The 14,349-nt window shown below is 32.1% G+C and overlaps 1 protein-coding gene across 2 annotated transcripts in view; it reads left to right on the forward strand.

Moving 5' to 3' along the window:
* Oatp74D (Organic anion transporting polypeptide 74D) overlaps positions 1-14,349 on the forward strand; it is a 95,421-nt gene that overhangs the window by 54,113 nt on the left and 26,959 nt on the right. For both annotated transcript variants that reach the window (XM_088192165.1, XM_088192164.1), the window contains exon 2: positions 8,322-9,128. In XM_088192165.1, the coding sequence (XP_088048291.1) occupies positions 8,342-9,128 (787 nt within the window). In that variant the 5' untranslated portion in view covers positions 8,322-8,341. The remainder of the gene's footprint in view (positions 1-8,321; positions 9,129-14,349) is intronic.

Below are 14,349 nucleotides of genomic sequence, written 5' to 3' on the forward strand. Positions count from 1 at the left end.
TTAAACGAAATCGATGCTTTTTTGAAGACTGGAAAAAAAACCCGTCCAAACAACTGGGTCATTCAACTGAAAACTGAGTAGTAGTAAAAAAATAATAAAAAACACGGCGCAATCGTCGTCGTCTCTGTATAAACTACTAAGCCGTGACCTTGGCAAACCGAATCGCGAAAAAAATGGGAAGCGTGGGGCTCGCTGGGTGATGTCGACGAAAAACTTTTAGAATGCTAATGCCTCCTTGTCTGTTCTGTCTGGTCAGCTGTTGTTTTGCGGCTGGTCTATTTTTAAAACTCACCTGGTGAGTCCGGCGATTTTTATTGCCAAAACAGGGATGCCAAACGTGTTTCGGCAACAAAGGACGACAAACGTGGACTCTGCTCTGTCGCCTGTTTTTTTTTTATAAAAAAAAATTCCATTCTAATATTCATAGAAAGATCCTGATTGTGAAGGAAAAAAGAAAACCTTTTTAATACTTAGATTTTAGACAAGAAACTACTTTATTTTATCTTGATCGATTCTCTCTTCGCAGGATCGACTGCCATCTGGTGCACTTAATATTTTGTATACATACTCACATAAGGTATATTGATCAAAACGGACCTCTAAAATATTATATCACTTAGAAAATATGTATTTCATTTACCCACTTTGAGACAGGCGACATATCGACGTTTTATTATTAAGGAAAATCTTTTCTTATAAATTGTCCAAACATTTTTTATAACTCAATCTGTGTTCCTAATTAATCAATAGCAAGTAGATGTCATTCACGCTGATTTTTAAAAGGCTTTTGATAAAGTTTGTCATGCTTTAATTCTTTAAAAAATGGATTGGTTTGGGGTTTAACAAAATGATGAAGTTTCCTTAATCCTATTTTTTTTTAATACATTGCCGTATCAGGTATTCCTCAAAGTTCTATTCTCAGCCCTTTATTATTTCTTTTTCTTATTATTGTTATTTTTAAAAATTTCGTAATTCCAAATTCTTTTCGCGCATGACCTTAAATTAATTATTAAAATAGATTCCATCGACGATTGAAAAAAAATTGATATTGAAAATCTACGTGCGTGGTCATTTGCTAATAGATTACCTTTAAGCATCAAATAATGTTTTTTTATGACATATTCTAGAGCAAAAACAACGCTTAAATTATATTATAAAATGCACAACAATTATGGTACTGAATTATTAGAGTATTAAATAAAAAAATCATGTCCCATGTTTTTGTATTGCTTAGGTTCTATATCCTCAAAAATTCAGTAAAATCTATGATTTAAATTTTTCAAAGAAAATCTTGTATTTTCAGTGTATGTTGTTTACATAATATAACGAGACGCAGTTAATTTTATTTAAACTCAAATACGAATCTTTTTTGAGAATTGTCTCTTTATTGTAAAAAATAACACACATGTTTATGGCAAAATTGAGGGTAAGCAAATGAACCCCCAAATGACGTCCCTGTCTCTCAAAATGAAGAAATACGAAAGTTCGTCATGTACTTATACAGTAACGAAATTTAAGAAAATATGACGTACGTGTTCTAAGATCTTCAATGATAAAGAATAAACCATTCATGTTGTAGGTTTTACCGATAGTGCACTTTTGCAAATGGCAAATTGAATTTCGGCAAAACGACCGTTTCGATTTTCCATGTTTTCATTTCACGATGTGAAAAAACACATTTATTTTTCAATTAAATGTTATATATTATTTTTATAACAAATTCGATGTATTGAATTAATACAGCAAAGTTGATGAAACATTTTAAGTACATACTTCTATGTAACAATAGCTAATAATATTTGGAACGATTTAATAAACATAAAGGTCGAATCTGTATCGGCGTTTGTTTTTTTTGCGGATTTACATATAAATTAAATAACTAGAAATAAATTATCCTATATCGAATTATTGAACTGATTGAAATAACATATTTTCTTCCTAATAAACAAAAACAAATAACTCATAACTTCACAAAAATTTGCGACGCATACCTGTTTTTGAGATAAGCGTTAAACGGTAATAAAATTAGGGCTTTTCCAAGATTTTGTTTCCTTCAACATACGAATTCTATGAATTCGGTCATAATATACATGGCCTCAAACATTTTATTCACAAATGTTTTTCGAAAGTATTTTTTGTTGAAAATAAGTGCCTCATTGTTACGCATTTCGAAACAAAATAAAGGATCATGGATTTAAGTTTAGAGCGGCGCTAGTCAGTCAGGTATATTGAGAGACAAATTGTATCATTTTAAGATTTTTTCAAATTTTATTTGAGATATTATAAACGAATATTCAATCAATTCGAATGAAGTCGCGGTGACAAATGTACTTAAAAAAGCACTTCTTTAAAATTTTGTTAGGGAATATTCACAATTTGGAGATTCTGGAAGAACACAGTTTTAGTGTGCCTTGCTTGCGTTCCCAAGTATTGCTTGAAGTACCGTATGCAAGAACAAAAGTAGTGGACAATAAGCACAGCTTTTTTATCATCTGTCAGATAGTATTGATTTGATCTCATCCAGCTGATCACAGTTAGTGCACGCATTATTGTATACAAATTTATATAATTGCTCTGTGCATATATATTTGTTTTATGTATTTTATTCTGTGCAGGGTGCATTTGAGTAAATCTGTAGTGCCCTGCATATGTATTTGAATAATATGAATCAATAATAAAAAAAAAATGATATACATTTAGTAAACCTTAAGTTTAAATTCACTAGCTCCTTTTTTTGGGTAAAATATACTAAATAGTGTGACATTTTTTCTGTTGTTATGAATTGAATTATTGTATATCTTCAATTGTAACATAACAGACATTAGCCCGATGCGTTACAACGGGGCTAACACAATCAACACCTATACAGTAAATAGATTTGATTTATACATATAAATTATTACGTGTATGTTATAATCAATATATGTCACTTTGCATCTAGGGGAATTTTTATAAATAAAAATTTAAGTCTGCAGTCTCTGGGCTACCATTCTAGACCATACAGACTATGCTATTTCAACATGTATATAATAATTCCAGATACGATAGAAATTGAAAAACAATTGGTTTCATATGAGATTCGAACCCAAGTCTTTAGGTATTATTCGTATCAATTAATCGTAAAAAAGTGTCTCAGCAACACCATAAAATGTCTCAAAATAAATACACCCTTTTGCTTGTGGATCTGTTATAAAATCAAGTGTATATAAATGAACTTATTTTGTGAAAAAAAACTGAAGATCTTATATTTATATTATTTCTGCGAATATAAGTAAACCACTTAGCTTACGTCCTTCAATAAATACGCCACTTTATTTTAATGACGCAATCACGTCATTTTTCTTACATGCTTTTATAAATGATCGTAGTTGTTATCATAGTCGCCTAAATGTAATCATCAATCAACAGTCCTCTTCAAGAGGATCCTTGATTCAACATTTTTTCTGATATATACAACGACGATCGCCGGTAAATTCATTCTTAAGCACAAGTGATTGTCGTTTCTTTTAAGCCCGGCGGCTGCCCAGGTTGGACGCATGTAAATCTAGACAGCAACAAAACTGCTAAGACTTACAATTAACGAAAGCTCTTCAAAATTGCATATCCATGATTTTTAATAACTTATACTGTATATAAAATATGGATCATAAAATTACAGATATATATATATATATATATATATATATATATATTTGTTAAACAGTGTCTAATTATTAACCATACCTATTTAAGCAAATTAATTTTGTTGTGAAATGTTTGTGGTTAAAAGAAGTTGAAAAAGTATATTTTAATCAATGTTTGTCCAACACTTACTTATCCACAATATATCAATTTAAAAAATATTTTTTGGAAATCAATCTAGACTCGTTAATATCTTAACTACTATTTTATCTCATTCTCACTATCAATTATCAGACAACTTTAGGCTATGCCTTCAGCGTTCAATGCGTAGATGCACTTAACTACAAAGCAATTATTATGTCCATATAATTAAGGCATTATTACATGAAAATCACATATGTATTTTTGAACATGTTTAACTCTCATCGTTTAATAATTATTATGTACATATGTACATTTGCTAAACAATTTCTCTTATTAGTATATCATGATTGCCCTACATTTGAATGCATTTTCTACTACGCATGATTCCCTATCATTTGTGTTCTATAGACACAACTTCGTTTTAATGACTTCAATTTGAGGTATTCGATTCGATGATGATTAATGATTGATGCTGTTGAACACTAGGTTGACTTTTAGGAGTCATATTTATTAAAAAATCAAATGATTCGTTTTACATTTTATATTTTATCATAATCTTCTATTGTGTCGCATCAGTGAAGAACTTACGTCGCCATAATCATGAAGACTACAGTTTTTTTTTAATATAATCAAAGCAACTTTCACTGCATAATGCGAATTTCGCCACTCGTTAGCAAAAAACACTCGTTATAACGAGAGTTTCGAAATTGAAAGCATCGCGTCCCTGTCCACTACACGTGTAGGCATTAGTGCGTATAGAATTAATAATGGAAATTGTTAGCAGTCCAACGACAGTGTGAAAAAGTGAAGGTCAATCGGTTGATATCATTGAGTGGAATTTGGTCCAGTCGATGGTTAATTTTTTTAACTAATCTCCGTTCACGTCGTTAAATCATTTCGTTGCGTAATATCATCTGTCATGGGATGCAATGGGGTCAAAAAATATGGAAATACTCCAATAGATTGCATTTTAAAATAAACAAAGGCCATCGCGAGTTTATCAAACTTTAGATATGGTGTGTATTTTTTCAATGCGACACGTTTCTTTCTCAATATATGATCTATGGTTATTAAGCGATTCACTTTTACACGAACAAACATTACAGATATGGAGTATCTCTACGGATTTTTTTATCGGTGCAGTGTTAACATTTTGTTAAATGCAGTTGATAAAAATTGTGATTACATCAATGTGAGATACTTATTTACTTAAAATGTTATAAATGGATCATTTGATTCTTGACAAAAATCCACACAACCTCAATATTTATATAAAACTACAAAATTATATTATTACATTTATTTTTAACTTGAAATAAAATTAGGAAAAAATTGCACTTTTTTGCTTGACTAAGATCAAACACACCTATTGCTTAAAACACCTGTATATTTATATAAAAGCAGGAGCAGTGAGTTCTGACTAAATTTTTATTCAATGATAGACGTTTTTCCTTTCATTTATATTTTTTATATTTTTTTCTTTTAGCGGAACTCGAGTCAAATTGGTTGGTTACTCAATTAACTAACAGCTGTGCTCAACGCCAATTGTCTTTTTGACATACTGGGATTGTTATTAATGCTGTGACCACTGTAGCACTGGTGTTTGGGGTTTAAATTGCGATTAAATGTATTTTTAACCTTTCTAAGACTTGATGTATACTTTTATTTGATCTACGTCAATAAACCTGCTCATTTAGTAATCTATTATGAATCATTATTAATTTAATTTAACCACTTCTCGGTCACGTCACGTTTTTTAAAAATTACTTAAAACAAACAACTTTTTGCACAGATTCACCCTTTTCTATGCAACTGTATAAATATATACAGCCTTTGTAAAATATTGAAAAACATATAGTTGTAAACTGAACATTTTGAAGCTCAATCTGAAGTAACGTTATTGTTTTTCTTCTAACCGGCGTGAATAAGGGCTATGTTTAATTTGAAGTCGGTAACGTCTCATGCCTGCACTACACTCTCTGGAAGTTGTCCGAACCGAAGTTACAACTGAAGTCGGCCGAGACCTACGACTTCGAGTAAGCGACCACACTGCCGCAAATTTCATATGCCGTCCGGACGACAGCTTCTGTCACGAATAGCTGGCATATTTGCGCGCGATCGAAAAATGTGCCAAATAATTGCAATTTTTAAATTGTCATATTATTAAAATTAAGCTACTGATAATTATAAAAGTTTGTGTGGTAACTCACCAATACAATATCAGTGAAAACTTTTCGGTCGTAAATATTCAATTTACGCAAAATCTTTGTCAGCTTTTGCAAAATGCCATAAGGCATAAAAATGATACTTCAGAATACGAACAACACATCTGTGACTATCCTAGAATTTGTCGCCATCGATTCTAAATAAGAATTCGTTATGGTGTGACATTTATATAAACTGATCTAGGAAAATACTTGAGGATATTCGAAACGATTTTTTTTAACAAAATCAAGTACCACTAATTATTTAATTTTATATGAAAAAAAATATATTAACGATATCTGTTAGAAGAATATACTATCAAAAATATAATTAATCCTCTTTGGTGCCCTAAAATATTTAAAGATGTCAGTAAGATTCTGTTAAAGTCCCGATAAGTATGTGGTATTATAACTTGACCACGTAACTACGATGCAGCGCTCGACATGCGTGTTGACCACAGGACGCCTACGCGCATACTGAAATTGAACCGAGTTACTCGTTCTATATCAGTTTGCGAAACACCATATCATTATCTCTCTCACTCTCGTCACTTAACACGCGAGAGAGCGAAAGGGGAAGTATCTCACCTCTCGCGCTCGAAAGAGCAGCTCCGACTTCGGTCCTTTTGCCGACAATGTTCGGAAGCGCTCGAAGCTGGCCAAGAATTACCCCACTTTACCTCCCGTTCTCGGTAACCTCGGACAACTTCCGAGAGATTTTAGAGCGGGCAGAACCGAACTCGACCGAAGTAACCCACTATATTCTCCGTCCTTAGCCAACCTTGGCCAGCTTCCAGAGAGTGTAGTGCAGGCATCAGACTAGTAACTCTGAGGTTGCGGGTTCGAGCCCCGGCAGCGTCACTAGAATTTTTATTTATTAAAAATGCGCTATTATTAAAAAAAATGGCCTCAGCTGCAATGACATCTATTGATTATAAATTGTATAGCACATAATAATTTATAATTAATAATATAGTCACTGAAAAAATATTTACATTAAAACATATTTGTATTATTTACCTTAGTAAAGATGTCAAATTAGACTTTCTATTAAAAAATTTTAGAAACAACTTGTTTCTTTCTTGAACTTGAAGATATTACGTATTTTTTTAGCAACAAGCTTTTATCAAAATTTGAAAAGCAAAACTTGTAGATAAATTAATTAAAGCTTTCAGCTTATAAAATTATCTTATGTGATAATTTTAATGGCATCATTCAAATAACAATCCATTAAAAAACATATTTATTTTTTAACATATGTACAAATATTTGCTATACTAATTATAACCACATAATTGAATAACAAGTATTATTGTGATAAGATATAATACCTCAATTTAACCTTATTTATACAATTATTCTAACCAATTGATTGGTTAATCAAACATTTAATTATATTAGCTTAATGTTTTTCTTCAATAATAATAATATCACAATTATCAACACTATGAAATACTACATGTAAAAAACGTTTTTTTAAGAGTTATTTATGAAAAGGAATGGTACACTTTTTTGTAACATTGTTGCATTTACACTATAATTTTTCACTGGAAAAACATGGGTTTCCACAGATAACCCGATGATAATCTCGACATAAATTGTTCTTCTGATGATAAAATGTTGATAAAAAAAAGATTGGACTGTCTGTTTAAGTGCAATTAAAACGCAATAATTTGTTGCTCGTTGCTCTTAAATTATTTCGCCATAAAACCCATAAGTTTACGTCTGCTAATTACTGTCTTAAGATTTTTTCGCCCGAATAATTTACTGCGCTCCTCTCTCTGCTCTTTTTACGATATTAATACGCCTTTATCCTTAATGGTGGTCGAGCCTTGAAATAAATAACTTTCATCTTAAATAATGCCCAGTTGTCGTTTTGGCACGTTGTAAATGCGCATATCCTCGCAGGTCAACCTCGGGGGTCAGATTGCGTTGCGTGCGGCCAAATCTGAACCGCCTCGAAGCGAATTTTGACAAAAAATGAAACAAATGACCGGCGCGCCCCTCATTTATACCTTTTGAAGGAATATTTCATCTGGCTTTGGCGACTGTCCACAGACTTCTTTAATGAGTTCACTATGTAACTGAGCCTGAATTTTGATCGATCCATTTAAGGATGTTCCCAAACCGGGACTAGTTTTTCCATCTGATTCAGCGCTTGCCTTCTATTTTTCATTTCTTAGAAGTCGAAAGATCCTGTATTAAGACCCTCATATTATGTAGCCAAAACACTCGATTTTTAATTTTTAAAAATATTTAAAAAATCCTTCAAGATCTCGGTCTTTGATATGTATATTATATAATAGCTGTATCTAAATTATGCACCCAAATCTAATTTAATTTTTTTTACAGGTAATCAGTGAGCAGCCAAGATGAGGTTGAATGACGTGGACGGCAAGGACAACTTCCGGCATCCGGATGTGGACGGAACAGTCGCTAAAGTCAACGGCAAATCTGGCGGTTGGTCTCCTTTGCCGCAGAAAGACAACGGCTGCACCAACGGAAAATCTCCTCAGCACGAAGAGAACGAAGATGACGTGACACATTGTGGACTTGGCTCATGGCAGCCCAAGTGGGCCAGGGTGTTCGAATCGACTCACGTGTTCATGGTGGTGTTCCTGTTGGGTTGGGTGTTACAGGGAGTTTTCTATACGTATTTTGTGAGCGTGATCACGACGATAGAAAAGTTGTTCCAAATCAAGTCCAAGACTACCGGCGTTCTATTGGCCGCTACTGAGATTGGCCAAATATGCGCTGCCCTGCTGTTAACATACTACGCCGGCAGAGGACACAGACCCAGATGGATCGCGTGGGGGATGGTGCTGTTCGCCCTGTGCACCCTGGGATGCGCCATGCCACATTTCATCTATGGAAGCAGACTTTTGGAGAGCAGCCATGTCATGCACGGCAACAACCTCTCGGCTCCGACTTTGGCAGGTCATTGCATGAGGGGCAACGGATTGGACCTTCAAAACTCTTCGGATTGCGAGCAGCGAGTAAAGACGGAGCAGGCTCACCACTCGTACATGACCACCATTGTGTTACTTATATATTTCTTGTGTTTGGTGGGGGTGGGGGTGGGACAGACTGCCATAAGTACGTTAGGGATTCCGTACATAGACGACAACGTTGCCAGCAGAGAGTCTCCACTTTATATTGGTGAGTAAATACATTATTATTATTATGAATATTTGCGGATGTTTTTCTAAAATAAGATTTAAGACAATATTGCTTGATTGATAAAACTATTTATAATTTTTTTTTCGCGTTCTATTTATTAGGATATATTTATAGATTACAATTAATTTTATCTACATACTAATAATATTTAACAAATGGTTGAAAAATATTAATTTTGGGGTTCAAATGTACCCCGCTCAGGGATGGTACAGTTATCACTTGATATTTTTTCTCAAGGCAACATTTCAACGCATTGTTGACTACTACTTCATAAGATTCCCATGTCATCTGGACGAAGTACCGTTACACGAAATAGCATGCTTTATCTCTTTCTTCGTTGCATGCGACACCACTCCTACTTTTATTTCTAGGGGATCGGCGTCAGTCCTGGATTACAATACCACTAACTTCATTCCATAGTTTTGCTACTCGTGTATCTGATTTTTTTAATTTTGCGCAAAATTTTAACGATCTTTTAAATAAATATATTTATTATAGTAATTATTAAATGTATTCTTACTATTGTTATTTCCAAAAGCAATAAAATATTTATATTTATTATAAGAAAAGAGCATTATTATATAATAAAAATAAAATGGTAAATATTTCTTTAGAAGCGCAGGGTAACACCCCCACGGTGTATGGCTGAGAGGCAAATAGTAGTGGATTCTAATTAGAATGTAACGGTAAACCGTCGAGCTCGATAGGGAATCTTATGATGCCATCGGGATACTATATTATTTTAATTGTCTGATCCAAGCTTTTAAATTGATTAAATCTGTCACCGAATTGGTCATGTAACGAGTTTATAATATGCTAGTACGTTATATGCATGGGCTCTATTTTTTGTGCAGTTATGCTGGACTTCTCAAAATTATTTTTTACCTGAGGAAAATTTTATTTTATTAAAAATTTTACTCTTTACATCTCGCTTAAAAATTTAAGTTTACTTTCAAAGGTTTTTATATATCAAAACATAACGTCATTATTTGTGCCGAAATCTTTTCTTTCATTCATATGGACAGAGAGATCTGTACAAAACATCAGTGTGTTGACCCACTTATGATCATTGAATTGAGGAAAGTTTACCGGATACTTATCCTCAATAAATACCTTAATTTCTACAATATATAATATTATAAAAAATACTAATTATGCTACCCAAAAACTAGATTATGATATGACCAAAAATATATTTTGGTCATATCATAATCGATATTAAAAATTCAATAACAACGATTTTTGTAAATATTTAAAAAAATGAAAAATTATCAATTCTGTTAAAAAATTTCAAGAGGAAAATCGACAATATCTAAAAATAATACGTTGGGAAAAAAACTTGATTTGCTAATTTTAATATATATTAGTTAATAATCTATAATACATATTCATCGAGTGATATTATATTGTAGCAACTAATTTTAACTTCTCCATCTCTAATAATGTTTACACAGTTTTTAAAGTTTTTTTCACAAATATTCAATGTGCTCACCCAATATTTATGTTTATATTTAGATCTATAAATATCTAAAGAATAATTCAAAATCTTATAATTTAGTTTACTTATAGTATAATTAGTAAACTCAGTGCGATTCAATCTGCTTATTAAATTATCGCTTATGATTTATGCGAAACCAATCTGTGGTTAATCAATAATGCGCCAACTCATAATTTACATACTAATTAATTAATCTTGATTTGTGCAAATCGATCAATAATAAACATGATTTATAACATAAATGTAAATTAAAGTCTACATCATTTTTTTTATTACTCAACTTGCATTGTGGTCGAGCACCTTTTTACCATCTTCTACGACTGGTTTTCAGCAACGTCTGCTCATTGCTTATTCTATGCACTTTATATTTTGAAACTTGTTTTTGTATATATGTATAAATACATATGCACATATTATTATATACATGTATATATTCGTTTCCAATTGATCGTTGAAAGTGAAACGCTTAACTCCAGACGGTCTTTATTGAGTTCTATTTTTATTGAGTCTGTAGGGCCGAATGATAATAGAAACGACCCCTGTTACGTGTGCATTTCGTGTGTGTGTGTGTGTGTGTAGTATTACATACGTGTATACATGCACTCTCGTTGCATTCTCAGCCGGTTGCTGCAAACTGGACAATATCAATGAAATTGACCTCTTTCGAAGTCGGCGATCGGACGCGGACGTTCATAAATTAATAAAAGTGTCTAGCTAGTGTCTAGGAAGGCGGTCCTATCTCATCTTATTAGGCTGTTCAACTCTTTTGAATGCATTAGGTTAGGTTATGATTGTTGTATAGGTCAAAATCTTTCAAATGAAAACCATTTTCATTCTGTATTTATTGAGCAACACAGCTATCACATTGCCTCCATTAGGTTTAATACAATTGTACACAATGCTAAATTTTTTATTCTCACATTTTTTGTGAAAGTTCTCACGATCCATTCTAAACTTTGAAGGCATTTTTTAAGCCAAAGACATCCACGTTATGAGACTCGTCCAATCAAAACTTTTTGATTCAAAGCCTATAGCAAGTGGTCACCAATAGCATCAAATTGATGTTGTTATTTTGCGTGTCGTTGATCTGGTTGTAAAGATTTCATGGACGGTTTGAGAGTCTTCGAAACTTAGCAAACCTTATTTGGATCAATAGTTTAGGTTTTTCTTCCCGTTTCACATTCACTAATATACCATTCTTCAGCAAAACAAGTGACAAAATCTCTTCTTGCAGAAATAAAAGCAGACGTATACATAGATTTTGAGAACGTTTGTTCGGTTGCTTAGATTATGATCTTACTCGCTTGTTTATGAGTTATTTGAGCGATCATAGACAGTCCGTAACCCATGGAGGCGATTGTCGAAAGAATTGTAAGGTCTTATTCTTAAAACTCGCGTTAATTTACTGTGACCAAAATGATCATCCATCATCAAGGAAACAAGACAATAGCGTAAAGGATGGGACCACACAAAAGTCCTCGTTACGACCAGAAAAAATCACATAAATAGCACGCAAGTGTTCTTTCTGTAAATATTCTCCGTCATTGAACGAATATTTCTTTGTTATGAAACGGTCTCAGAAAAACAATATATATCACCGGAAGACAATTTCCCGTTATACATACACAATTCTTCGACAAGCAAATGTCACTTTCTAAAGGCGTCGCTGCCCCAACCTCTGGGGACTATCGACTAGATTTCATCCCTCTGCCAGCTTCTCCCTTCGTGGTCGATCTTTCACTGTTTTGAGGCACTGCATATAATTATAAATTTATGAAATAATAAATAAAATACAGTATATTTATATAATATTTCTTAAATTTAATTTAATGAAAATAATTTTTATACAAAATAATACTAATAAATTCAAGAGTACGAAATAAATAAACATAATAAAAAAATATTTCATATATATTTAATAAAAATATTGAGAGTCTCTTAATTGATTTCAAAAAATCCATAAAACCGAATAATATGTAGAATAAAATTAACGAAATTTATAATTTACTATAAATGAAATATAAAATAATAAGCAACAGAAATAATTATGGAAAAATACGTAAAATTAACTCTCTCTCTCAGATATACTAAGAAATTAACAAACGTGTATGAATTAAATCACTACCCAAAGGGTTAATACATTTGCATTGCACATTAATGTATTTAATGGTAACTACGAGGAAATGTTTCGGTTCATATTATTTAATGGTAATATCTTATGATTTTCTCTCTTTCTTACTATGTATTATTTTTTTGTGTAAGTATGTAATAATATAATGTATTGGTTTTTTATCATCTTAACGCATTAAAGTAATCTGTTAGGTCGGTTGTCTTAATTTAATTTAAATAAATAAATAAATACAAAGGGTAGTTACTTTCTTGAGTTCCTCCTGGAGTTGATCTTGGTTGACAAATCTTTTAATTTCATAATTTACTTGAATTAAATTCAATGCTGACCAGTGAGACAATTGTGAGGGCCTGAATGAGTGATTATCTCGTAAACCCATTTTATTAAGTGTAATGAAATGATATTACGGTTAATTAAGCCTCTTGTCATTGTTACAAAGAATAAAGAAAGCAACTCGTACCTCCCGTATAATCTGTCAATACCTATCCTGGAAAGGGATTGACAGATTCTGATTAATTAATATAACCTGGAAGTATTTTTTTCCATAATTTCTGAGGTCTTCAGTAACGATCCTATCTTAACGTTTTTGTATTGATGTCTTTACTTTTTTTAAATTGGCCTTATACATTTCAATAAATATATTCTTAAGCATAATCTCCGGATGTTGTAAACGTCTGGTCACCAAGGCCAAAAGGGCAGACTTACCATTTCGATATTTGTTTAGATAAAGTGAACGTCTCGCACGACACATTAAATACACATTTATGATTTATTAATTAATATAGCATTCTTTACTCTCTCTGTGAACAAGTTTAAATTTAGAGTGGGTACATGAATTGTGTTATGTTTCTATTTTTATTATACTACTAGATTGTTTAGATACGGGAAGAACCATTTTAGAACCGACATGAGTAAAAAAATCGATGCGGGTTATTTTTAGACCGCACATGACACGCATTGTAATATCGTGTAATATATTTATAAGTATATAGAAGTTTTATTCTAACAAGTTTCCGTTTTTATTATATAATATTAATTAGTTTTTTTGACATAAACAATTGCTAAATAAAATATTATTCCTAGCATGTAATACTATAAATTTCTGCATAGATCTTGTCCTTCAGTTGGGCGGAAATATTTATTTATTATGTTACGCATGGCTTATTTTCGAGATATCTTTATGATCAAACTAGTAGTGTTAGATCTTGAGAGTCCAGGAAGTTGTAAACAGTAAAGGAAATAGAAATACTGGAAATTATCGGTGCGAAAATGAAAGGCCGTCACTAATTATAAATTCAGACGGAGTGCCACATCACACGGTCCTAACAAAATTGTTTTATTCATTAGTTTGAAATCATATATTTTTCAGTCTTTTCTCTCACTACCTTTTCGATAAGTCGAAATATGTGATAATCACTAAGAAGTCAAAGTTCCGTGTGCCTGACCCGATGGAAGAGAATATCTTTCAAATTTAATTGGCACTGGTTTTAGTATTATATAAGTTAAACTAAACTATTAAAATATCAATAGGTTAAACTTTAAATGAGATAATATATCATTTATTTACTTTATTT

The sequence above is a fragment of the Plectrocnemia conspersa genome, unplaced genomic scaffold, assembly GCF_051122295.1.
Source record: "Plectrocnemia conspersa isolate PC_06_02 unplaced genomic scaffold, ASM5112229v1 ptg000009l, whole genome shotgun sequence".
NCBI classification, from domain to species: domain Eukaryota; kingdom Metazoa; phylum Arthropoda; class Insecta; order Trichoptera; family Polycentropodidae; genus Plectrocnemia; species Plectrocnemia conspersa.